At 45.0% G+C, this 27,667-nt stretch overlaps 1 protein-coding gene across 2 annotated transcripts in view; it reads left to right on the top strand.

Moving 5' to 3' along the window:
* The window catches only part of adcy5 (adenylate cyclase 5), a 395,092-nt gene that overhangs the window by 327,173 nt on the left and 40,252 nt on the right, over positions 1–27,667 (top strand). For both annotated transcript variants that reach the window (XM_063051336.1, XM_063051335.1), the window contains 3 exons: positions 5,681–5,778; positions 10,590–10,677; positions 24,916–25,032. In XM_063051336.1, coding sequence (XP_062907406.1) covers positions 5,681–5,778; positions 10,590–10,677; positions 24,916–25,032 — 303 coding nt within the window. The remainder of the gene's footprint in view (positions 1–5,680; positions 5,779–10,589; positions 10,678–24,915; positions 25,033–27,667) is intronic.

Raw genomic sequence — 27,667 nt, 5'->3', positions numbered from 1 at the left:
TTTCCTCTTCACATACCTAAAGAAGCTTTTACTATCCTCCTTTATATTCTTGGCTAGCTTACCTTCGTACCTCATTTTTTCTCCGCATATTGCCTTTTTAGTTATCTTCTATTGCTCTTTAAAAGTTTCCCAATCCTCTGGCTTCCCACTCATCCTTGCTATGTTATACTTCCTCTCTTTTATTTTTATACTGTTCTTGACTTCCCTTGTCATCCACGGTCACCCCTTACGCCCCTTAGAATCTTTCTTCCTCTTTGGAATGAACTGATCCTGCACCTTCTGTATTATTCCCAGAAATACCTGCCATTGTAGTTCCACTGTCATCCCTGCTAGGGTATCTTTCCAGTCAACTTTGGCCAGCTCCTCCCTCATGGCTCCATAGTCCCCTTTGTTCAACTGTAATACTGACACTTCCGATCTTCCCTTCTCCCTCTCAAATTGTAGATTAAAACTTATCATATTATGGTCACTACCTCCTAATGGCTCCTTTACCTCCAGTTCCCTTATCAAATCTGGCTCATTACACAACACTAAATCCAGAATTGCCTTCTCCCTGGTAGGCTCTAATACAAGCTGCTCTAAGAATCCATCTCTGAGGCATTCCACAAACTCCCTTTCTTGGGGTCTAGTACTAACATGATTTTCCCAGTCTACCTGCATGTTGAAATTCCCCCATAACAACCGTAGAATTACCTTTGCAACATGCCAATTTTAACTCTTGATTTAACTTGCACCCTATATCCAGGATACTGTTTGGGGGCCTGTAGATAACTCCCATCAGGGTCTTTTTGCCCTTACAGTTTCTCAGTTCTATCCATACTGACTCTACATCTCCTGATTCTATGTCCCCCCTCGCAAGTGACTGAATTTCATTCCTCACCAACAGAGCCACCCCACCCCCTCTGCCAACCTACCTGTCCTTTCGATAGGATGTATATCCCTGAATATTCATTTCCCAGCCCTGGTCCTCTTGCAGCCATGTCTCTGTTATTCCCACAACATCATACTTGCCAATTTCCAATTGAGCCTCAAGCTCATCCACTTTATTTCTTATACTCCATGCATTCATATATAATATTTTTAATCCTTTTAAAGTAATATTTTTACTCCCCTCACCTTTCACATCGATTCCTATTGCACTTGCTCATACTCTCCGATCCCTTCCTGAGCTTTCTGCCCCTTTAATTCTGTTGTCTTTGTTAACTTACCTTATTCTCTCTTTCCCTTTAACTCCATTCTTATATTTCCAGTTCGTCCCCTCACCCCCACTACTTAGTTTAAACACACCCGTGTAGCAGTGGCAAACTTGCCTGCCAGAACACTGGTCCCCCGTCTATTAAGGTGCAACCCGTCCCTTCTGTACAATTCATCCTTACCCCAAAACAGATCCCAGTGGTCCAAGAATCTAAATCCCTGCCTCCTGCACCAGCTCCTCAGCCACACATTCAGATCCCCTATCTCCCTGTTCCTGCCCTCACCAGCACAAGGAACTGGAAGCAAACCCGAGATAACCACCCTGGAGGTCCTGCTTTTCAGCCTTCTTCCGAGTTCTCTGAAGTCACGCTACAAAATGTCTCTCCTCTTCTTCCCGATGTCATGTGTGCCGACATGCACCACCACCTCCGGCTGATCACCTTCTCCCTTGAGGATGCCCTGCAATCGGTCCGTGACGTCCTGGATCCTGGCACCGGGGAGGCAACACACCATCCTTAAGTCCTGCCTGTTGCTGCAAAAACCCCTATCTGTACCTCTCACTATGGAGTCCCCTACCACCGCGGCTCTGCCTGACCTCTGTCTCCTCGGCTTTGTTCCAGCACCAATTTTTGACTCGCAGACCCATCCGCCTCTCAGACTGGCACTGTCTTCTGTCCCGACAGCTTCCAAGAGGGTGAACCTGTTTTCAAGAGGCACATCCCCCGGGGTCTCCTGTACTCCAAGCATCCATCCCTTCCTCATCGTCGGCCCCCCACCGCCCCAACTTCTCTCTTCCGGTATCTTCGGTGAAACGATCTCGCTGCAGGTCCTGTCCAGAAAAATCTCTGTTTCCCCGATGAACCTGAGGTCATCCAGTTATATCATTTCCTTACTATCAACTCAGCCTGCAAGTTAACCTTTAGGAAGTCCTGAACAAGAACTCCACTCCTAAGTACCTTTGCACATTTCTGAATATGCTTCCCATTCAGAAAATAGTCTACACCTTTATTCCCTACACTGTATTTCAGCTGCCACTTGTTTACCCAATCTCCTAATATGTCCAAGTGTTTCTGCACACCCTCTGCTTCCTCAACACTACCTGCTCCTCCCCCTATACGTGTATCATCTGCAAAGCTGGCCTTAATCCCTGAGGGCTTGGTCTCCTGGCCCTAACACTGAACTACCTGATGCAGATAGTTCTAGTGACAGCACCACTCATATACGGAGCAGCAACTCACACAAAATGTTGGATGAACTCAGCAGGTCAGGCTGCATCTATGGAAGGGAAAACATAACCAACATTCTGGCCGATACCCTTCATCTGGACTGGAAAGGTAGTGTCAGAGACAGAATGAGAAGGTGGGCGGAGGGGGAAGAGTACATGCTGGGAGGTGATGGGTTAAAGGGGAGGAGTACATGCTGGGAGGTGATGGGTTAAGGGGAGGAGTACATGCTGGGAGATGAGAGGTTGAAGGGGAGGAGTACATGCTGGGAGGTGATGGGTTAAAGGGGAGGAGTACATGCTGGGAGGTGAGAGTTTAAAGGGGAGGAGTACATGCTGGGAGGTGATGGGTTAAAGGGGAGGAGTACATGCTGGGAGATGAGAGGTTGAAGGGGAGGAGTATGTGCTGGAAGGTGAGAGGTTAAAGGGGAGGAGTACATGCTGGGAGGTGATGGGTTAAAGGGGAGGAGTACATACTGGGATGTGAGAGTTTAAAGGGGATGAGTACATGCTGGGAGGCGATGGATTAAAGGGGAGGAGTACATGCTGGGAGGTGATGGGTTAAAGGGGAGGAGTACATGCTGGGATGTGAGAGTTTAAAGGGGAGGAGTACATGCTGGGCAGTGAGAGGTTAAGGGGAAGGAGTACATGCTGGGAGGTGAGAGTTTAAAGGGGAGGAGTACATGCTGGGAGGTGATGGGTTAAAGGGGAGGAGTACATGCTGGGAGGTGATGGGTTAATCCAGGTGAGGAGGAAGTGGATGGGTGGGGTGTGGGGTGATCTCAGAATCTGGATGGTGATAGGTGGAAGAGGTAAACGACTTCTTGCAAGTTGTGCCAAAAATAATACTAAGAAGGTGCTTGCGAATGTGAAACTCAAAATTAGACGAGTTTATTATCACGGTCAAAAAATTTGCGGCAGTATTACAGTGCAAAAACGTTAAGTTATCATAAGTTACAAAAGTAATGTGTAAAATGGGGTTCATGCACCATTCAGAAATCTAATGATGAAGAGGAAGAAGCTGTCGCTGAACCATTGAATGTGGGTCTTCAGGCTCCTGATGGAAGTAATGTGAAAGGGCATGTCCCAGAGGTGAGGGCCTTTCATGATGGGTGCCATCATTTTGAGGAACCATCTTGAGAAGATGTGCGCAGTAGTGGGAAGGTTTGTGTCCATGATGACCTAGTCTACAAGTCTCTGCATCTTCTTTCAGTCCTGTGGATTAGAGCCTTCATACCAATCCTGTGGATTTGTGATGCAACCAATCAAAATTCTCTCCCCTGTACATCTGTAGGAAATTTATAAGAGTCAAATCTCCGTAAAATCCAAATGAAGTAGACCACTGGCGTGCCTTATTCATGATTGCATCAGAGAGTTGGGCCCAGGAAGGTCCTCTGAGGTGCTGACACCTTGAACTTGAAGCTGCTCACTCTTTCCACTGCTGACCCCTCGATGAGGATGGATTTGTGTTCTCCTGACTTCCCTTTCCTGAAGTCCACGATCAACTCCTTGGTCTTGCTGACATTAAGTGCGAAGTTGTTCTGACACCACTTAACCAGCTGATCTACCCCAATCCTGTATCCCTCCTTGTCGCCATTGAAGATTCTGCCAACAACAGTAGTGTCATCGATGAATTTATAGATGGCATTTGAAGATGAATGGGAGGGGAATGGGTCAAGGTGCAAATGTTTCTCCAAAGATACAACTCTGATGAAAAGCAGAGGGTTGTCGTTGAGGGAGGGGAGTGTGAAGGTAGAAGAAAACTGCTGGAGAGAGATAAGCAGGAAGCACAAAGGCCACCAGTGCTGGATTCTGGTAAGTAAAGGAGGTGAGAATGAGAACCTTTAGAGGAGAGGTGAATGGCAGACTGAGTCTAGGCCTCTGCTCCATGCTTGAAGACTAGTGATGTGGACGTGGCATGAAGGGACGTCCATGGATGTTGGTCAGTTGGTCCTGGGATTGGATGTTTGTGCGAGCAACAGGCACAGGAGCTAGTGAGTCAGCAAACCCAAACTTTGAACCCTGGAGCTCGGGGTCGCCTAGTCTGGAGATTGATACCGACGATCAAACACTGAATTCCAGAAATCGACTCCTAATGGCTGAGGCCATCCGCGTGGGTGGGGGGGAGAAAAGGGGCTTGTCCTTATTGTTTGTTCTGTGTTCTTCAGCAAAGCATTATGGGCATGCTTTGTTGGCGCCAAATTGTGTGGCAACACTTGTGGGCTGACCCCAGCACATCCTTGTTGGTTGTTAATGGAAACAGTGCATTTCGCTTTATATTTCAATGTACGTGTGGTAAATACATCTGAATCTGATGTAGATTTGAGGGGGAACATCTGAATCTGATGTAGATTTGAGGGGAACAATCAGAATCTGATGTAGATTTGAGGGGAACAATCAGAATCTGATGTAGATTTGAGGAGGAGCATCTGAATCTGATGTAGATTTGAGGGGGAACATCTGACTCTGATGTAGATTTGGGGAGGAACCTGTAGGTGAACTATGTGTGTAGCAGATGGATGGGATCATGAGGGGGAGGGTGATGAAGGTGGGGGAACTGCGCGTCCTTCGTCAAGGACCCCCACCATCCAGGCCATCTCTCTTCTTGCTAATACTATCAGGCAGGAGGTATTGGACTCTTAGTTCTCACACTACCAGGTTCAGGAACAACCATCCAAGTTCAATCATCAGGCTTCTGATCCAGTGTGGATAGTTTCACGTGCGTCAAAATGAAATGATTCCACAATCTATAGACCCACTTTAACCAGATTCCACAATCTAGACAATCGCAGACAACCAGATTCCACAATCTAAAGACTCGCTGACAACCAGATTCTGCAATCTACAGACTCACTGACAACGAGATTCCACAATCAACACGCACTGCCAACCAGATTCCACAATCTACAGACTCACTGACAACAAGATTCCACAATCAACAGGCACTGCCAACTGGATCCCACAATCTACACTCACTGACAACCAGATTCCACAATCTGCAGACTCACTGACCAAAACTCATGTTTTACTATTTTATGTATTATTGTTATGTTTTTGTATTTGCAGTTTGTCTTTTACGCACTGATTGTCAGTCTTTGTGTGTAGCTTTTCATTTCATTCTATAGTATTTATTTGTCCTACTGTGAATGCCTGCAGGAAAATGAATCTCAGGGTATTATTTGTGATGTATATGCTTTGATAATAAATTTATTTTGAACTTTGAACACTGTGAATCTCTGAACTCTCTCCCTCTTTTCCTTGTAGTATTCCAAGGAGGTGGATGACCGATTTGGTGCCTACGTGGCCTGTGCTTGCTTGGTCTTCCTCTTCATCTGTTCTATTCAGATCATCATCATTCCACAGTAAGTCACTGTGTTAGTTGTCCTTAATTTGAGAGTTTGCACAGTACCCTCCTGAGTGGAATTGGGGTGGAGGTGAGAATGTCAAGAGAGGGAGGGTTGGTTTGTCTGTCCTTTGATGACATGGTCTTTTGTGGACACGGATCTGGAAATTCCACCATCGATGTTTGGGGTGGAGGTTTTGGCTTCTTCCACCTTTCTTCTATTCCTGATGAAGTGTTTTGGCTTGAAACTTTGACTATTCATTATTCCCCTTCACAGATACTGCTTGACCTGCTGAGTTCCTCCAGCATTTTGTGTGTGTATTGCTCCAGATTTCCAGCATCTGCAGGACCTCTTAAGTTCTGGAAAGATACCGGCCTTCTGCAGCCAGGACTTTCTGCAACCCAGGACCCAGATGGAAACTAAGACATTGCTGGAGGAACTCAGGGAGTAGAGCAGCATCTGTGGGAGTAAAGGAATTGTTAATATTTCATGCCGAAACCCTGCTGCGGGACTGAGTGGACGGGGGAGATGGCCGTTTTAAGGAGGAGAAGTGGAGTGAGAAAGGTGATTGGTGGGCAGAGGAGGGGTGAAAGGTGACAGGCATACTGAGCAACATAGGGGAGGGGATGAAGGGTGGAGTACAGAGACATACAGCACATGAGCAGACCCTCCAGCCCATCTAGTCAATGCCAAACTATTGTTCCTCCTAGTCCCATCGACAAGATCCATGTGCATATCCAAGCCTCCCTTGAATGTTGAAATCAAACCCACATCCACTACTTCCACTGGCATCTCATTCCACACTCACCACCCTCTGAGAGAAGAAGTTCCCCCTCAGGTTCCTCTTAAAAATTTCACCTTTCACCCATAACCTCTGACCTGTAGTTGTAGTCTTATCCAACCTGAGTGGAGAAAGCCTGCTTTCATTTGCCCTATATATACTCCCCTTAAGTTTGCATACCTCCATCACATCTCCCCTTATTCTCCTGCACTCCAGAGAATAAAGTCTGACTATTCCACCTTTCCCTATAACCCATGTCCTCAAGTTCTGGCGGTATCATTGTAAATTTTCTCTTTACCCTTTCAATCTTATTGATGCCTTTCCTGTAGGTAGGTGGCCAGAACTGCTCACAATACTACAAATTGGAGTCTAGAGGGAAATGGATCAGCCAGGATAAGATGGAATAGACTCACTGGGCAATTCTCCTAATTCTGCTCCTATATCTTATGGCCTCACCAACATCTAACACAACTTCAACATCACATCTCAACTCCTGTACTCAGTGCTTTGACTTATGAAAGCAAATCTGCCAAAGCCATCTTTGCAACAGGATATATCTGTAACACCATTTTCAAAGAATTATGGATCTGTATTCCCAAATCCCTTTATTCTACCACACTCCTCAGTGCCCTACCGTTCTCTGCACAAGTTCTTTGTGAGATGGAGATGGTTGCAGGTGAATGATAGATGGAAGCCAACAAAGAGCGAAGAAAGAGGATCAATAGAAAAAGCAGCAGATGGAGCAAGATGGAGGGAGGGGAGAGCGAAGATATGAGGCAGCTGCTGGAGGGAGATGAGCAGGAACAAAGGCCTCGAGTGCTGGATACTGATTAGTGAAGGAAGTGAGAATGGGAATGATTAGGGGAGAGGTGCGAGGCAGACAGAATCTGATCCAGGTTGGAGAGGGAAACCTGCCTGTGAATTACATACATAATGGGGGGGGGGTGGAACCGGGGAGGTTAGGTCTGTCAGTGAATTACATACATAATGGGGGGGGTGGAACCGGGGAGGAGGGGGTCTGTCAGTGAATTACATACATAATGGGGGGGGTAGAACCGGGGGGGGGTCTGTCAGTAAATTACATACATAATGGGGGGGTGGAACCGGGGAGAGGGGGTCTGTCAGTGAATTACATACATAATGGGTGGGGGGAACTGGGGAGGGGGGTGTCTGTCAGTGAATTATATACATAATGGGTGGGGGGAAACGGGGAGGGGGGTTCTGTCAGTGAATTATATACATAATTGCAGTGACTAGTGGGGTACCGCAAGGCTCAGTGCTGGGACCCCAGTTGTTCACAATATACATTAATGACTTAGACGAGGGAATTAAATGCAGCATCTCCAAGTTTGCGGATGACATAAAGCTGGGCGGCAGTGTTAGCTGTGAGGAAGATGCTAAGAGAATGCAGGGTGACTTGAATAGGTTAGGTGAGTGGGCAAATTCATGACAGATGCAATTTAATGTGGATAAATGTGAGGTTATCCACTCTGGTGGCAAAAACAGGAAAACAGATTATTATCTGAATGGTGGCCGATTAGGAAAAGGGGAGGTGCAACGAGATCTGGGTGTCATTATACACCAGTCATTGAAAGTGGGCATGCAGGTACAGTAGGCAGTGAAAAAGGCGAATGGTATGCTGGCATTCATAGCAAGAGGATTCGAGTACAGGAGCAGGGAGGTACTACTGCAGTTGTACAAGGCCTTGGTGAGACCACACCTGGAGTATTGTGTACAGTTTTGGTCCCCGAATCTGAGGAAAGACATTCTTGCCATAGAGGGAGTACAAAGAAGGTTCACCAGATTGATTCCTGGGATGGCAGGACTTTCATAAGATGAAAGACTGGATTGACTAGGCTTATACTCGCTGGAATTTAGAAGATTGAGGGGGGGATCTTATTGAAACGTATAAAATCCTAAAGGGATTGGACAGGCTAGATGCAGGAAGATTGTTCCGGATGTTGGGGAAGTCCAGAACGAGGGGTCACAGTTTAAGGATAAAGGGGAAGCCTTTTAGGACCGAGATGAGGAAAAACTTCTTCACACAGAGAGTGGTGAATCTGTGGAATTCTCTGCCACAGGAAACTGTTGAGGCCAGTTCATTGGCTATGTTTAAGAGGGAGTTAGATATGGCCCTTGTGGCTACAGGGGTCAGGGGGTATGGAGGGAAGGCTGGGCCGGGGTTCTGAGTTGGATGATCAGCCATGATCATACTGAATGGCGGTGCAGGCTCGAAGGGCCGAATGACCTACTCCTGCACCTATTTTCTATGTTTCTATGTTTCTATAATGGGTGGGGGGAACCGGGGAGGGGGGGGTCTCTCAGTGAATTACATACATAATTGGGGGGTAGAACTGGGGAGGGGGGGTCAGTCAGTGAATTACATACATAATGAGTGGGGGGAAGCGGGGAGGGGGGGCGTCTCTCAGTGAATTACATACGTAATGGGGGGGTAGAACTGGGGAGGGGGGGTCAGTCAGTGAATTACATATGTATTGGGTGGGTGGAACGTGGGGACGAAGATGGGTGACCTGAGGCTGGGCAGTATAAGGGAATCGGGACGAAACTAGAGGGTCATGAAGATTGGTATGTTTTCCATATTGGAGGGGAATTCCTGTCAGTAAACTGTGTCTGTAGTGGGTGGGTGGGAATTCTTGTCAGTAAACTGTCTGTGTAGCAACACACATCAAAGTTGCTGGTGAACGCAGCAGGCCAGGCAGCATCTCTAGGAAGAGGTACAGTCGACGTTTCAGGCCGAGACCCTTCATCAGGACTAACTGAAGGAAGAGCTAGTAAGAGATTTGAAAGTGGGAGGGGGAGGGGGAGATCCAAAATGAGAGGAGAAGACAGGAGGGGGAGGGATAGAGCCGAGAGCTGGACAGGTGATTGGCAAAGGGGATATGAGAGGATCATGGGACAGGAGGTCCGGGGAGAAAGACGGGGGGGGGAAGCAAGGATGGGCAAGGGGTATAGTCAGAGGGACAGAGGGAGAAAAAGGAGAGTGAGAGAAAGAATGTGTGTATAAAAATAAATAACGGATGGGGTACGAGGGGGAGGTGGGGCATTAGCAGAAGTTAGAGAAGTCTCTAATACCCCACCTCCCCCTCGTACCCCATCCGTTATTTATTTTTATACACACATTCTTTCTCTCACTCTCCTTTTCCTCCCTCTGTCCCTCTGACTATACCCCTTGCCCATCCTCTGGGTCCCCCCTCCCCCTTTTCTTTCTCCCTGGGCCTGCTGTCCCATGATCCTCTCATATCCCCTTTGCCAATCACCTGTCCAGCTCTTGGCTCCATCCCTCCCCCTCCTGTCTTCTCCTATCATTTTGGATCTCCCCCTCCCCCTCCCACTTTCAAATCTCTTACTAACTCTTCCTTCAGTTAGTCCTGACGAAGGGTCTCGGCCTGAAACGTTGACTGTACCTCTTCCTAGAGATGCTGCCTGGCCTGCTGTGTTCACCAGCAGCTTTGATGTGTGTTGCTTGAATTTCCAGCAGCTGCAGAATTCCTGTTGTTTGCGTTTTTAAAACTGTCTGTGTAGTGGGTGGGTGGAGCCGGTGTGGGAGAGGGGAACATAGATGGGCTAGGGATGAAACTGGAAATACCAAAGGAGGATCGGAAGGCTAGGGAGACGTAGGGAAAAGGAAGGGGATGAAGTGGGAGAAAGGGGAACAGCTGGTAGAAATATGAAATCCTCTTCCTGTTAAAAGCATGTGATATCTGAATGTGGTGCTGATTTTTAACATGTTAAGTAAAGACCCTTAAGGAAGGTAGTATATTGCTCCTGGGAGGCTGACAGGATGTCAGTAAACCATCTGGTAACACCATCATTACTCCAGCCAAGTATTTCAGACTCTTGAGGTGTCATCTCCTGGCGTTCGATGTCTGAGTGCTTCCAACTTCTCCACAGTTGGAGAGTTTTGCCAGATGATTAGTGATTGTAGAGTGAAGCCAAAAGATTTGTGATTCTTGCAGTGTGCGGAGGGCACAGCTAGTAGTGTGGGTATACAGAGACTAATTTTTGTTCTTTTCCTGTCTCCGAGCAGCTCTGTGCTGATGCTAAGCTTCTACCTGATATGCTTGATCATTCTGGCCAGCGTGCTTTTCGTTTCCACCATCTACAGCTGCGTGAAGGTGAGTTACCAAATGTATTCTGGGTTGAGTTACAGAGGACACACAATGGAAACCGGCTCTTTGGCCCACAGAGGAATCTGTACTGACCATCATGCACCACCCACACTCATCCCATGATTCAGATCCTCCCATACTCTGATCAGCTGTCCCCACTCACCTACGCACTAAGGGCAATTTACAGCAGCCAGGTAACCTACCGATCCGCACTCTGGTGCTCGTTAATATCGCCAACTCTTTTCGAAAATCTCGAAGAGAGACATAGGTTGGTGCTGGTGTTGGTTTATTATTGTCACGTGTACCAGGATATGGTGAAAAGCTTGTCATATGGGTCAGATCATTACACTGTACGTTGGGCTAGAATAATCATGCAGAATAAAGTGTAAAAGCTATCAAAGAGTGCAGTGCGGGTAAATGATAAAATGCTTGATCATAACAAGTTAGTTTGTGAGGTCAAGAGTCCATCTTATTGTAAAAGAGCTCCGTTCAAGACTCTGATAACAGTGAGGTAGAAGTTTTCCTTATCACACTAGAGAACTATTTAATCGTCTTATAAGGGGGTGGGGATCTTGTTCACCCCTCACTTCAATTACTGTAGTATAGAAGTTCTTACCTTTCTTGCTAAACCCTTCCATAAGTTCATCCCTGACTGTCTCCCACCTTTAAAGCTGTCCCCCCAACTCCACAACCCTGAGATCCCTGCAATTCCTACCTCTTGAACGTGCCTGAATCTTAATTGCTCTGATATTGGCAGCTGCTAAGGCCGTAACCTTCTGAATTCCACCCCTAAATCTCGCTCTCCATCTTCTTTTGAGACATTCCGAAATTCCAGCATTCCACCAGAATATTGGAGAGTTTTCCGATAGTGGGGGAGTCTAGGACCAAGGGGAACATCCTTTAAGTACAAGGGTGTCCTTTTAGAACAGAGTTGAGCAAGAATTTCCTTCACCAGAGGTTGGTAAATGTGTAGAATTCATTATCTCAGACAGCTGTGGAGGTCAAGTCATTGGTTATATTTGCAGTGGAGGTTCTTGGTGAGTCAGGGCATCAAAGGTTACAGGGAGAAAGCAGGAGAATGGGCTTGAGAGGAATAATTGAATGGAATTGACTTTGTTTCTTAAATCCTTCACATACATGAGGAGTAAAAATCTTTACATTACATCTCTATCTAAATGTGCAATGTGCAATTTATAGTAATTTGTAATAAACCATATGTACAATCAACTATGATTGAATAGTGCAGCAGTCTCGATGGGCTGAATGGCCTAATTCTGCTGCTGTGTCTTATGGTCTTTATGTTCTTATACTTACAATAGAGACGTTGAAGAGGCTGCTAGATAGGCACATGAATTTGCAGAGAATCAGCACGGACCAAGAGTAGGCAGACACAATTAGTTAGGAATTTAATTACTCATATAATTAGTTCAGCACAATAGCGAAGACCAAGAGACCTGTGCCTGCATTGTACTGTTCTAAGTGGGAGGAAACTGGAGCACCTGGAGAAACCCACTCAGTCACAGGGAGAATGTAAACACAAGAAATTCTGTGGATTCTGAAAATTCAGAGCATCACACAGCGGGTCAGGAAACATTCGTGGAGAGGAATAAACATTCCGTGTTTCGGGCGGCAAAGTCGAGATTAAACCCAGATCCCTGGCGCTGCGGGAGGGGCAGCTGCGCTATTAGTTTGGCCACCATGTCAGCCATGTACACAAGTGGAAATCACTGTCAGTCAGGTCCCCAAGGTCCTTTTCAGGTATCGAGCTACACTGTCCTCCCCTCAGGATTTCCAAGGTAGAGACCTTCGCTCTCATTTCTGTAGTTCTCCGTTTTCCCGAGTTCAACACTGCTTATTATATGAGGACATTTTCTGGTTATGAACGCAAAGCGTTACTAATGCAGGGAATCTAACATAGAAACAGGAAAGACTGGAGCAGCTGTGGTTGGGAGACTCGGCTGAGAAGGGAAGCTAATGTTTCGGGTAAGTGACTTTGCATCAGATAGGGAAAATGGCAGGCACTGGGTTTGTTATTTAGGGAGTTGATCTGTTTGACTGATAATATGTCCTTTCAACTAATCAGTTAAAATTAGGATTGGTTTCTGGCTGCGTGTGAATGAAAGTTTAGTTTGAGAGCACAGACCAAGTACAAATAATAAATTCCTTCCTTTCCTGAAAACTAGTAACTCATTATGGTACACTGCTGTGTTGTTGAGCAATGGCAGTCCTCATCTGGAAAGGGTGCAGGTAAAATTCAGAAGGATTTTACTGGGGTTGGAGGCCTGGAGTTGTAGGCAGAGACTGCATAGGCTGGGACTGATTTCCCTGGCGGAGGGTGAGGAGTGAGTTCATAGAGGCTTGTAAGATTACAAGGAGTACAGATGATGTGAATAGATGCTGTCTTTTTCCCAGGGTAGATGAGTCTAAAACTAGAGGATATAGGTTTAAAGTGGCAGGGGAGAGATTTAAAGGCGACCTGAAGGGACAAGTTTTTCACAGAACGTGTGATGGAAATGTGGAACAATCTGCCAGAGGAAGAGGTAAAGACAGATATGGTTACAGTTGCATTCATTTCTAGAGGAATAAAGTATAGGAGCAGAGATGTGATGTTGAGGCTCTATAAGGCGCTGGTAAGACCTCACTTGGAGAACTGTGGGCAGTCTTGGGCTCCTTATTTAAGAAAGGATGTACTGACGTTGGAGAGGGTTCGGAGAAAATTCACTAGAATGCTTCCGGGAATGAGAGGGTTAACATATGAGGAACGTTTGTCCGCTCTTGGACTGTATTCCTTGGAGTTTAGAAGAATGAGGGGAGACCTCATAGAAATATTACGAATATTGAAAGGCATGGACAGAGTGGATGTGGCAAAATTGTTTCCCATGATGGGGGAGTCTAGTACGAGAGGGCATGACTTAAGGATTGAAGGGCGCCCTTTCAGAACAGAAATGCGAAGAAATTTTTTTAGTCAGAGGGTGATGAATCTATGGAATTTGTTGCCATGGGCAGCAGTGGAGGCCAAGTCATTGGGTGTACTTAAGGCAGAGATTGATAGGTATCTGAGTAGCCAGGGCATCAAAGGTTATGGTGAGAAGGCGGGGGAGTGGGACTAAATGGGAGAATGGATCAGCTCATGATAAAATGGCGGAGCAGACTCGATGGGCCGAATGGCCGACTTCTGCTCCTTTGTCTTATGGTCTTATGCATTGTGGGCTCTAGTTACCCCCCTTATTTTCCAGTCTGAACAAAGTCTCGGCCTGAAACATTGACTCCATGGATACTATCTGGCCTGCAGAATTGTGTGTCTGTTATTGTGGGCTGAAGGGCCTGTGGTTGTGTTGTACTGGTCTATGTCCCAAAACATCCCGAGGCATTTCACAGGGGCCATTATCAACCAGAACATTGCAGCTGGTGACCAAAAGCGCATGGGATTACGTAGAAACAGGCATTCAGCCCCTACAGTCCTTTGCCAGCGTTTATGCTCCACTCAAAGTGCTCTGTAAATCTGACTCAAAGTTAGGTTAGCTCTTTAACTCCTCGGGAGAAATAACAGAATGTTCCAGTACTAATGATCTGGAAGAGTTAAAGAGTTAACCTAATTGAATGGCAGGAGAAGTTTGCAGGGTGAATAAACATCTTCTTTTCTGCATTTCCATGTTCATTTCAGTGGAATTAAATAAAACAAAGCTACCAGCTGATGGTCTTCATCCTTTCCAGCTCCAGCAACCCACCTTCCCACTCACCTGGCCATCACCAGTCAGCTTGTGCTCCTTCCCCTCCCCCCACTTCCTTATTCTGGCTTCTTACCCCTTTCTTTTCAGCCCTTACGAAGGGTTCCAGCACAAAAAGTTGACTGTTTATTCCCCTTTTGGATCTGTCTGACTAGCTCAGTTCCTCCAGCATTTTGTCTTGGAGTAATAGAGAAGTACCTTAGAGAAACGGGGCCTTCAGCCCATCTAATCGATGCAGAACCCTCATCCCATAAGCCTGCACCCAGACCATAGCCCTCCATACCCCTGTCATCCATGTACCTTCTGTTAAATGTTGAAATCGACCTTGCATGCACCACATGCTGGCAGCTTATTCCACACTCTCATGACCCTCTGGGAGAAGAAGTTTCCCCTTAAGTTCCCTTTATACTTTTCACCTTTCACTCTTAACCCATAACCTCTAGTTGTAGTCCCACCTATCCTCAGTGGAAAAACTCTGCTTGCATTTATCCTACCTCTACCCCTCATAATTTTGTATACCTCTATCAAATCTCCACTCAATCTTCTACATTCCAAGCATAAATTCCTAACCTATTCAATCTTTCCTCATAACTCAGCCTGACAACATCCTTATGAATTTTCTCTGTACTCTTTCAACCTTATTGACATCTTTCCTTTGGGTAGGTGACCAGAACTGCACACAATATTCCAAATTAGAGCTCACCTATATTCCCAGATCCCTTTGTTCTACCACACTCTTCAGTACCCTGTTCACTGTGTAAGACCCACCCACATTGGTCCTACCAAAGAACAACACCTGCACTTGTCTGCACTAAACTCCATCTGCAATTTTTCAACCCATTTTTCCAGCTGGTGCAGATCCCACTATAAACTCTGATAGTCTTCCTTGCTGTCCCCTACACCCCCAATCTTGGTGTCATCTGCAAAGTGTCCTAAGACACTTCAGCTGCTTCATCAATGACCTTCCTTCTGCCATAAGGTCAGAAGAGGGGATGTTTGCACATGACTGCACAATGCTTTACACCATTTGTGACTCCCCAGACAGTGAAGCAGTTCATCCCCAAATGCAGCAGGACCTGGACAATATCCAGTCTTGGGCTGACAAGTGGCAAGTAACATTCGAGCTATGCAGCTCACATCCTGTCTACCCAAAGCCTGTCCACCATCTACAAGGCTCAGCTCAGGAGTGTAACTGAATACTCACCACTCCCCTGGATGAGTGCAGCTCCATCAACACTCTAGAAGCTTGACACCATCCAGTACAAGGCAGCCCACTTGATGGGTACCCCTTCCACAAGCATCCAATCCCTCCACCATCGACCAACAGTTGCAGCAGTGCGTACTATCTACAGAACGCACTGCAACACACCAAAGTTTCAAAGGCAGCATCTTTCAGACCCACGACCACTACCATCTAGAAGGATGAGAACACAGATACCAGGGAACACCACCACTTGGAAATCTCCCTCCAAGTCACTCACCATCCTGACTTGGAAACATACTGCCATTCCTTCATTGTCGCTAGGTCAAAATCATGGATTTCCCTCCCTAACAGCTCTGTGGGTGTACCTACACCTCAGGGACTGCAGCGGTTCAAGAAGGCAGCTCATCACCACCTTCTCAAGGGCAACTAGGGATAGGCAATAAATGCTGGCTTAGCTGGCAATGCCATAAAAGAATAAATTTTTAAAAAACACTTGTATCACCAGCACAGTGCTGTACTGCAGTGAGACCTGGACAATATACACTGAGCTCAACACCTTCCATTTAAGGTGCCTTCATCTCATCTTGGGTGTTTCCTGGAGAGACAGTGTACCCAGTGCTGAGGTTCTTTCTCGTGCCAACTTCCTTACTGTGTACACCCTGTTCAGGCAACGTAGGCTGACTGGCAGGACCATGTCTGCCGCATCCCAAAGGACATCCTCTGGCTTCAGGTAAGAGGACCGTCGCCTGCCTGCAACCGTGCTACAAGAATGTCCGCGAGCGGGACAGGAAAGCGGTGAGTCCTGGGAGGAGCTTGCAGCCGATGGCACCAGGTGGAGAAGCACTCTGAAACGCGTTAAGTCAGATGAGGAAAAATTCCTGAAAGCGGCAGAAGACAAACGGGCCCATAGAAAGGGTGCACTGCATCTCCCGCAGAACTGAGACCATTTATAGATGCAACAGAGCCTGGCACTCTCTCATTGGTCTCGTCAGCCACAATGGTGCTGCCCCAACTACAGACGGGTAGGGCGCAACATCCATGGTCAACCTTGACCAACAGAGGGCCACACAAACCAAGATAAAGTGAAAAGCTTCTGTGTGCCATCTAGAGAGATCATCAAGGTAGTAAAAGAAAACTATGCAGAACATAGTGTTGAGTTTATGTGTAATAATGCAGGTACATATATACTAACCCAAATACAACCTCAGATTTCAATAATGTGGTGTCATGTTCATGTGCAGTGCGTCCTTTCATTAAAGGAAATGACCTTTAACCATCTAGGGCCAAGCTCATATCTATCACATATCGTGTTCACCAGACTACTCCAGTGGTATTTTCAAGTTTGTTTGTAATTTTGTAATTAAAAGTTCAAAGTAAGTTTATCACCAAAGTACATATATGACATCATAGAATCTCCCTGAGATTTATTTTCTTGTGGGCAATCGATACAAAGAAATACAATAGAATCAATGAAGAACTACACAGCGAATGTGCAAAAGAAGATAAACTATGCAAATATAAACAATAATAATATTGAGAACATGAGTTGTAGAGTCCTTGAAAGTGAGTCCGTAGGTTGTGGGACCTGTTCAGTGTTGAAGTGAGTGAAGTTATTCTCGATAGTTCAGGAGCCTGATAATCAAAGGTTCCTGAACCTGGTGGTGTGGGACCTAAGGCTTCTTCCCGATGGCAGCAGTGAGAAGTGAACATGGCCTTGATGGTGGGGGTCCTTGATGACGGATGCTGCTTCCTTGTGGTGCTCAGTGGTGAGGAGGGCTTTGCCTGTGACGGACTGGGCAGTATCCACCACTTTTTGTAGACTTCTTCATTCCAGGGCATTGGTGTTTCCGTCCCAAGCTGTGATGCAACCAGTCAAGTTACTCTCCACTGTGCAGCATAGTTTTAAATGACGTGCTGAATCTGCGCAGATTGCTCTTACAACCAGTTGCTGGGTGTGACCAATCAAAGCAACCAGCTAATGCAATTACCTGAAATATCAATTCCATTGAACCCAATAGAATACTACCCATCTTACTGCTAGTCAAGGAACTGATATCATGAGTTAAGCACACTGATTAAGTATATGTGCATTCTGGTCATATCTGTTTACTTATTTAGAAAAACTCCTCCCGTGATAAGATCACTTATTCTGAATTAGTAGCACAGGTTATATAAACATGGACTGCAGTATGAGTCATTGGTACCTGGTACTAAAAGAGAAGCAATGAACAATAGGTGTGCTTGTCAGAAAAGGAAAAATGTTTCCAGTTACATAAAACATGCATCCTCCAGATTCATTTCATGTCTCCCAAAATTCCCAGTTCTCTGTTCAATTACAATGTAAAACAAGAAGATAGGTTGGTAACTCCAAGGGGTTTGTTTGTTGAGTGACTTAGCAATACAACACAGAACAGGCCCTTCGAGCCACACCGCCCCGGCAATCCCGACAAACTCAATTAACCCTAACCTAAATGCAGGACAATTTACAGTGACCAATTAACCCACTCGGTAGGTCTTTGGACTGTAGGAGGAAACCAGAGGACCAGGAGAAAACCCACACATCCCACAGGGAGGATGTACAGAGATCCTTACAGAATGGCGCTGGAGTTCAACTCTGAACTCCAGAACACCCCAAGCTATAATAGTGTTGCGCTAACAGTTGCACTACTGTGGTGCCAAAAGGCACTTAAAGACTTAATTTACAATCAATTAAGTACCTTTGGAGCAATATCACAGAGGGAATATCTGGGTTAACATAGGAGGAGCATTTGATGGCACTGGGCTTGTATTCGCTGGAGTTTAAGGAATGATGGGGAAACTCATTGAAACCTATCGAATATTGAAAGACCTAGATAGAGTGGACATGAAGAGGATGTTTCCTACAGTGGAGGAATCTATGACCAGAGTGCACATCCTCAGAATAGAGGGGTGTCCCTTTAGAACAGAGCTGAGCAGGAATTTCTTTAGCCAGAGGATGGTGAATCTTTGAAATTCATTACCACAGATGACTGTGGGGGCCAAGTCATTGGGTATATTTAAAACTTAGTTTGATAGGTTCTTGATTAGTAAGGGCGTCAAAGGTTACAGGGAGAAGGCAGGAGAATGCGGTTGTCAGGGATAATAAATCAGCCATGATAGAATGGCAGAGAAGACTCGATGGGCCAAATGGCCTAATTCTGCTCCTATGTCTTATGGTCGTAATACACTGATTTAGAGTGATATGGCATAAACGTGGTCCTTCAGCCTGTCTCCGTAAAGATGCTCATCTAAGTCACACACAAAACGCTGGAGGAACTCAGCAAGTCAGGCAGCAACTATGGAGGGCAATATGCAGTTGAAGTTTCGGGCCAAGACCCTTCATCAGGACCTGTCTATTTGGTCCATTCCCCCTCTAAACCTTATCTGTCTTTGAACCTGTCCAATTGATTTTCCAGGGTCAGAATCAAGTACATTATTGCTATTGTATATGATGTGAAATTTGTGGTTTTGCAGTAGAAGCACAGTGCAAAATTACTAAAAATTGCAGAACAAATGAATAGTATAAAAAATGTGGTATTCTTCATGTGTCATGGACCATTCAGAAATCTGATGACAGACAGGAGGAAGCTGTTCCTGAATCGTTGAGTATGGGTCTTCAGACTCCTGTTCCTCCTCCCTGATGGTAGAAATGTGAAGGGGGCAAGTCCTGGATGGTGAGGGTCTTTAATGATGGATGCTGCCTTGTTGAAGAGCCACACCTTGAGGATGTCCTCAACGTTGTTATGGTATCTGCAACTTTCTCTGGCAACATTAACAAAATGTTTGGAAAATCTCAGCAGGCCAGGCAGCATCTATAGAGGGGAATGAACAGTTGACATTTTGGGTCAAGACATTAGGTAGCTCTGGAAGCTCGTGAATACCCACCAACCTCCATTTTTTTTTCCAGCATTTTCTCTTTGTATTTCAAATTTCATGTATATGCAGTTCTCTTTTTTTATTTTTATTTGCTGTTGAATTTACTACTACTTGTTTTCCGCTAATACCAAACTTGAAGAAGTTCATTTTTGCTTTCTGAGGATGTACTGTATAGTCTACAGTATAATAAGGGACTACTTTATGTTTTAGTAACACATCATTGAATGCGCTGTTAGGCACGTATTGATCTGTATGTGTGTGCCGAGTTCGGTTTCTGCCAGTAAAGAACCATGAACCTTAGCTCCCGTCTCCAGTGTTTTTATTAATAGCATTGTTGTGTAACCAGGCCACATACACAACAAATTGGTGACAAGATTAATGAACCTACATTCTATCAGAACGCCATGTTTTAATTGATAACGACACTCGGAAGAAGAAAGCAAGGAACGAGCCAAGGAGCAGGAGAAGGAGGCAGAGTGAGGCCGCGAGTCTGAAAGGAAGTGGGAGCACAGCCTGGGTCGGGAACTTTGGGAGAGCAAGAGACACAGTCGGAGATCTGCGTGACAGCTGCATGCAAATAGAAAATGAAAGCTATCTTGAAATCAAAGAATGGAAACAAAGAATTCAAGAGAGAGAGAAAGAAAATGCAGGCATACAGCAAGAAATTAATAGTGTCCACCGTCAACTCCAGGAAAAATCTAACAGGATGGATCAGGAACAAATAAATCATAAAACACAATTACAGAAAGTCAAAAAATTAATTAAAGTTAAAAAAAGCTGAATGTGAAAGGTATGTAAAATCAGTGAATGACAAGAATGAGGAACTGCTGAAACTAAAAAAAGAACTGGAAAATGAACAGGAAAAATGGCGCTATGAACAGCGACAGCTGAATGAAGAGATTGCAAATGCACAATGGACTGAAACAGAGAATATTAAAAAAAAGCAATCAGTCAAGAGTGTCTTTTGCTGGAGGTGCGCAGAGATTTCTTACTCAGTAACCTGGAGGAAGCTCTGTTAGAGACGGAACATCAGCTCAGCATGCTAATGGATAAGACAAAGGGGCCAATTGCTGATCCATCACATATTCAAGACACTGTGAACAAATGGGATGCTACCGCTGCTGGTCTCAAGCAAGATCAAATATACAAAGAAAAATTTCAATAATTATATTCAGCTGATCAAAAATGGAGCTAAACTGAGTAATCTTCCAGACCTCATCAATCCTGAACCACGATACCCGCTTGCTTTGCATGTTCCAAAATCTGGGAAGAAAGCAAGCTCTCCTAGTTTACCATTGCCCCAGCATCAAGCCAGTTACGTGGATATAGAAACAGGTCAGAATTAATCAATTTTGATGAGCCAGGACAAATTGAGAAGGAATCATGGATGGGTGTTGAGTATCAACAACAGCTTTGAAATCTGAACAGAGCAACGTAACAACTGCGCCTGATCCTGTGGATAGTCAGAAGATCCCTGCATCTTGTCTTGTTTCTGCTGCTTCTCCAACTGAATCCTGTGACTGTAAGGATAGAAGTGAAGATGAATCTGAAACTGAGACTAGCCAGGAGAAGATTTCAAATGGAATGGTTAAATGTTTATATCAATACTGATGATGTGGATTTCAAGGAGACTTTCAAAAGAATAGAGGCAGAGAAGCCACCCCCCCGCCCCGAGACTTGAGTTATAAATGGGTCCCGGACCGAAAGTAAAAAAAAGCTTGTTATAATTTGATATTATTACGTTACTTTGTTATAATTTGACATTATTAAGTTACTAAGTAAACAAATGGTAGGCGTTTGTATGTTAAGGGTAAGCATATTTGTTTAGCATAGTGCCCAGTAAAAAAAACAGTTGATACACTATTAAAATAAAAGGGGAGGAGTGTACTGTATAGCCTACAGTATAATAAGGGACTACTTTATGTTTTAGTAACATGTCGTTGAATGCGCTATTAGGCGCATATTGATCTGTACTTGTGTGCCGAGTTCGGTTTCTGGCAATAAAGAATCATGAACCTTAGCTCCCATCTCCATCGTTTTTATTAATAGCATTGTTGTGTAACCAGGCCACATACACAACAGAGGAGATTTCCTCTTTTGCCTTGTTCAGTCTTCATGCTTTGAGGACCTTTTGACCAAAAAACAACAAAGGTTATACAACCCATTGTTAACGTCATATATGTGTACACAACCCAATCATTAATGTCACATATGTGTACACAACCCAATCATTAACATCACATATGTGTATGTAACCCAATTGTTAACATCACGTATGTGTATGTAATCTAATTGTTAATGACACGAATGTATACACAACCAATCATTAACATAGAAACATAGAAACATAGAAAATAGGTGCAGGAGTAGGCCATTCGGCCCTTCGAGCCTGCACCGCCATTTATTATGATCATGGCTGATCATCCAACTCAGAACCCCGCCCCAGCCTTCCCTCCATACCCCCTGACCCCCGTAGCCACAGGGCCATATCTAACTCCCTCTTAAACATAGCCAATGAACTGGCCTCAACAGTTTCCTGTGGCAGAGAATTCCACAGATTCACCACTCTCTGTGTGAAGAAGTTTTTCCTAATCTCGGTCCTAAAAGGCTTCCCCTCTATCCTCAAACGGTGGCCCCTCGTTCTGGACTTCCCCAACATCGGGAACAATCTTCCTGCATCTAGCCTGTCCAATCCCTTTAGGATCTTATACGTTTCAATCAGATCCCCCCTCAATCTTCTAAATTCCAACGAGTACAAGCCCAGTTCATCCAGTCTTTCTTCATATGAAAGTCCTGCCATCCCAGGAATCAATCTGGTGAACCTTCTTTGTACTCCCTCTATGGCAAAGATGTCTTTCCTCAGATTAGGGGACCAAAACTGCACACAATACTCCAGGTGTGGTCTCACCAAGGCCTTGTACAACTGCAGTAGTACCTCCCTGCTCCTGTACTCGAATCCTCTCGCTATAAATGCCAGCATACCATTTGCCTTTTTCACCGCCTGCTGTACCTGCATGCCCACTTTCAATGACTGGTGTATAATGACACCCAGGTCTCGTTGCACCTCCCCTTTTCCTAATCGGCCACCATTCAGATAATAATCTGTTTTCCTATTTTTGCCACCAAAGTGGATAACTTCACATTTATCCACATTAAATTGCATCTGCCATGAATTTGCCCACTCACCCAACCTATCCAAGTCACCCTGCATCCTCTTAGCATCCTCCTCACTGCTAACACTGCCACCCAGCTTCGTGTCATCCGCAAACTTGGAGATGCTGCATTTAATTCCCTCATCCAAGTCATTAATATATATTGTAAACAACTGGGGTCCCAGCACTGAGCCTTGCGGTACCCCACTAGTCACCGCCTGCCATTCTGAAAAGGTCCCGTTTATTCCCATTCTTTGCTTCCTGTCTGCTAACCAATTCTCCACCCACACCAATACCTTACCCCCAATACCGTGTGCTTTAAGTTTGCACACTAATCTCCTGTGTGGGACCTTGTCAAAAGCCTTTTGAAAATCGAAATATACCACATCCACTGGTTCTCCCCTATCCACTCTACTAGTTACATCCTCAAAAAATTCTATGAGATTCGTCAGACATGATTTTCCTTTCACAAATCCATGCTGACTTTGTCCAATCATTTCACCGCTTTCCAAATGTGCTGTTATCACATCTTTGATAACTGACTCCAGCAGTTTCCCCACCACCGACGTTAGGCTAACCGGTCTATAATTCCCCGGTTTCTCTCTCCCTCCTTTTTTAAAAAGTGGGGTTACATTAGCCACCCTCCAATCCTCAGGAACTAGCCCAGAATCTAACGAGTTTTGAAAAATTATCACTAATGCATCCACTATTTCTTGGGCTACTTCCTTAAGCACTCTAGGATGCAGACCATCTGGCCCTGGGGATTTATCTGCCTTTAATCCCTTCAATTTACCTAACACCACTTCCCTACTAACATGTATTTCGCTCAGTTCCTCCATCTCACTGGACCCTCTGTCCCTTACTATTTCTGGAAGATTATTTATGTCCTCCTTAGTGAAGACATGTATGTGTACACAACGCCATCGTTAACATCACATATGCGTACGTAACCCAATCGTTAATGTCACATATGCGTACACAACCCAATCGTTAACGTCACGTATGTGTACACAACCCAATCGTTAACATCATGTGTGTGTGCACAACCCAGTCGTTAACATCACGTATGTGTACGTAACTCAATCATTAACATCACGTATATGTCCACCTGTTGCCTCTTATCATCTTGTACACCTCTATCAAGTCTCTTCTCATCCTCCTTTGCTTCAAAGAGAAAAGCTGTAGCTCTAGTCATTCTCTCTAATCCAGGTAGATCTCCAATGCACCCCCTCTGGCGTTTCCACATCTTTCCTATAATGAGGCGACCAGAACTGAACACAATACTGTGTTCTATGTGTGGTCTAACCAGGGTTTCACAGAGCTGCAACATTACCTTACAACTCTTCCCCCTGCTAATAAAGGCCAACAACGACCCCCCTTCTTAACACCCCCCCATCAACTTGTGTGCAGCTTTAAAGGATATGTAGATGTGAACCCCATGGTCTATAACCTGGAGGAGTTAAAAGAACCTCAGGGTGTAAGTTCAAATTCATTTATTTATCACATGTACATCAAAACCTACAGTAAAATATGTTATTTGCCTTAACAACCAACACAAAACCGAGGATGTGCTGGGGGCAGTCCATAACTGTCGCCACACATTCCGACACCAACACAGCATGCTCTCAGTGCTCAACAGATCAACACAGCATAGCAAACAACAACAAATAAACCTCATCCCTCCCTCCCACACACATCCTCACATGTCATGTCATCTTCGGCTTCCAACCTCCAGCAGACTCGTGGATTCACAGACACTGGGCCACGCCTTCCCAGCCAACTTGCAGAGACTAGCTTATAGGGAGAGTTTGCAAGACGTTGGCAGACGTTGGAGTGTAACATGGAAAAGTGTCAGGTTATACATTTTGGAAAGGAGAATGGAAAAATATTTCAATGAGCCGCTTTACAAAATGTTACAGTACAGAGTTGTGGAGGTGGAGTCACTGACTGTGGCTGACAGATATTTGAACTACAGGAGATTTAAGAGGAACAAGAGTGGTGAACAATGTGCTGTAGAGCGTGAGACTGGATACGCCAACATTGGCCTAATCCTGCTCCCCTTTTTGTCATTTCCCAGCAAACAGGTCACTAAAGATCAATAAACCCAGGTTTTTCCTGTTAGCTTAAATCTTGTGATCATGTTGGCTGGGGACTAATTTTGCTGGTGAAGAGAAACAAATATTTAACCTTGTTAATCAGTGTTGTGCATAGATATCTTTTGTTGCTGTCTCAGTTGACTAAGTGCCCCATGTTTTTCTTACCCCAGATCTTCCCCGTCCCACTGCAGCTTTTGTCGAAGAAGATCGTCCAGTCAAAGATGAACAGCACCATTGTTGGGGTCTTCACCATCTCACTGGTCTTCCTGTCTGCCTTTGTCAACATGGTAGGTAGAGGTGGTAATAATCTGGTATACTGGTTTATTATTGTCACGTACACCAAGGTTCAGTGACTAAGGCCATAAAACGTAGGGGCCATTGGGCTCATTAAGTTTGCTCCCTCGCAGCCCCATTCTCCTGCCTTCTCCCTGTAACCTTTGACACTCTTATCCAAGAACCTATCAACCTCAACTTTAAACGTATCCAATGACTTGGCCTCCACAACTGACTGTGGCAATATCTTTGTTTTTCATGCCATCGCTATAGCTCATTTCATTACAACAGTTCTTTGAGGTACAGTAGTACAAGTGAAAAGCAATCAGATTACAGAATAAAGTGTTATAGACACAATGCAGGGAAACAAAGATTCAAAGTGATAATGAGGCAGACTATGAGGCCAAGAGTCAATCTCATTGTACTAAGGAGCCATTCAAAAGTCTTGTAACAGGGGTATTAGAAAATCTCTGTGTGTTTGCTTTAGACTGATTCTGAATGTATTCAGTGGATAAGAGATACGCCTTTGCCAGATCCAGGATAGATTCACAGAATAGAAACAGGTTTACACAACCATCAACAACCCATTTCCACCTGGTACACAGATCTCATTTTAGTTTTTTCCAATTCCGTTCCACTTCCATGATATTGTACCACTTGTCTGCACACTAGAATTCACCCACATCTTTGCTTGGGATAGCATTGAGGTGGCTAGAGTGTTTCATCTATATGTGGCATGTTTTATTAAGGATAATTGAAATGAAATTTACATATACACTCAGTGGCCGCTCTGTTTGGTACAGGAGTGGAACCCAGTGTGGTCCTATGCTGCTGTCGCCCATCCACTTCAGGGTTCAGTGTCTTGTGCATACAGAGATGCTCTTCTGCACACCACTGTTGTAATGCAGGGTTAGTTGAGTTATTGCCGCCTTCCTGACTGCTTAAACCATTCTCCTCTGACCTCTCCCATTAACAAGGCGTTTTTGCCATCAGAACTGTTGCTCACTGAATGCTTTTTGTTTCTCGCACCATTCTCTATAAACTCTAGAGACTGTTGTGCATGAAAATCCCAGGTCAACAGTTTCTGAGATACTCAAACCATCCCATCTGGCACCACCAGTCAAAGTTATTAAGTGGCCACTAAGTGTATATTTACATGTATCAGGAATTTGTGGGTGGTGTGTTTGCATGTCAGGCAACAAAAGCAGCAACATTATAAAGAAAAACAAAAACAACAGGAATTCTGCAGATGCTGGAAATTCAAGCAACACACATCAAAGTTGCTGGTGAACGCAGCAGGCCAGGCAGCATCTCTAGGAAGAGGTACAGTCAACGTTTCAGGCCGAGACCCTTCGTCAGGACTCCTTGTCCTGACGAAGGGTCTCGGCCTGAAACGTCGACTGCGCCTCTTCCTATAGATGCTGCCTGGCCTGCTGCGTTGAACATTATAAAGAATAAAGAATTTTATAAAAATAAGTAGGGATGTGGAATGAAATGTTAAGAATAAATATGACAGCAGGAGAACTCGCATTGTCTTTCAGGACACTTTGCAGCCCCTCTCAGCCAATTAGTAACCATTGTCCTGAGGAACGGCAGCAACCAATCTGAGCACAGAAAGATCCCACAATTGTGATAAAATTCATAAATCAAGGTGCAAAGGGACTTGGGAGTCCTAGTGTAGGATTCCCTAAAGGTTAACTTGCAGGTTGATTTGGTGGTAAGGTAAGCATTCATTTTGAGAGGATTAGAATATAAAAGGGAGGATCTAATGCTGAGCCTCTAGAAGGTGTTGGTCACACTGTACTTGAGCATTTTTGGACCCTTTATCTAAGAAAAGATGAGCTGGCATTGGAGAGGGTCTGGAAAAGGGTTTTAAGAATGAAAGGCTTAATATATGAGGAGCATTTGATGGCCCTGGCCCTGCAGTTGCTGGAGTTTAGAAGAATGGGGGGAGGGGTCTCTTGAAACCTATTGTAAGGCCTAGCTTAGAGTGGATGTGGAGAGGATATCTCCTATGGTGGGGGAGTTCAGGTAGGACCAAAGACACAGCCTCAGAATTGAGGGATGTCCCTTTAGAACAGAGATGAGGAAGAATTTCTTTAGCCCAAAGGTGGTGAATCTGTAGAATTCATTGCCACAGACGGCTGTGGAGGCCAAGTCATTGTGTATATTTAATAGGTTTCAATAGGTACATTTAATGTCAGAGAAATGTATACAATATACATCCTGAAATTCTGTTTCTTCGCAAACATCCACAAAAACAGAAGAGTGCCCCAAAGAATGAACGACAGTTAAATGTTAGAACTCCAAGGCCCCCCCAGTTCCCTCTCCCACACATAAACAACGACCCCCCCCACCAGCACAAAAGCATCTGCTCCCTCCACCAACCACTCAAGCGTGCAGCAAAGCATCGATAAAGACACAGACTTGCAGTACTCCAGAGACTACTCGTTCACCCTGTAATTCGATATACCACAGGCTCTCTCTCTCCCTAATAAGGGAAAAAGAGATATCCCCATTCCACAGCGAGAGGGGAGACATAACAAAGCAACTGGCTGATTTATGGTGTTAATAGTCTGTTGCGTTGCTTTTTCCAAGCTCTGTGCCTCTGGGCACACAGCCAGCAGCAAACCCACTGCTTCTGATCTT

This window comes from Mobula hypostoma, chromosome 6 (assembly GCF_963921235.1).
Source record: "Mobula hypostoma chromosome 6, sMobHyp1.1, whole genome shotgun sequence".
Classification (NCBI taxonomy): Eukaryota; Metazoa; Chordata; class Chondrichthyes; order Myliobatiformes; family Myliobatidae; genus Mobula; species Mobula hypostoma.
This window is presented reverse-complemented; position numbering and strand designations above follow the sequence as displayed.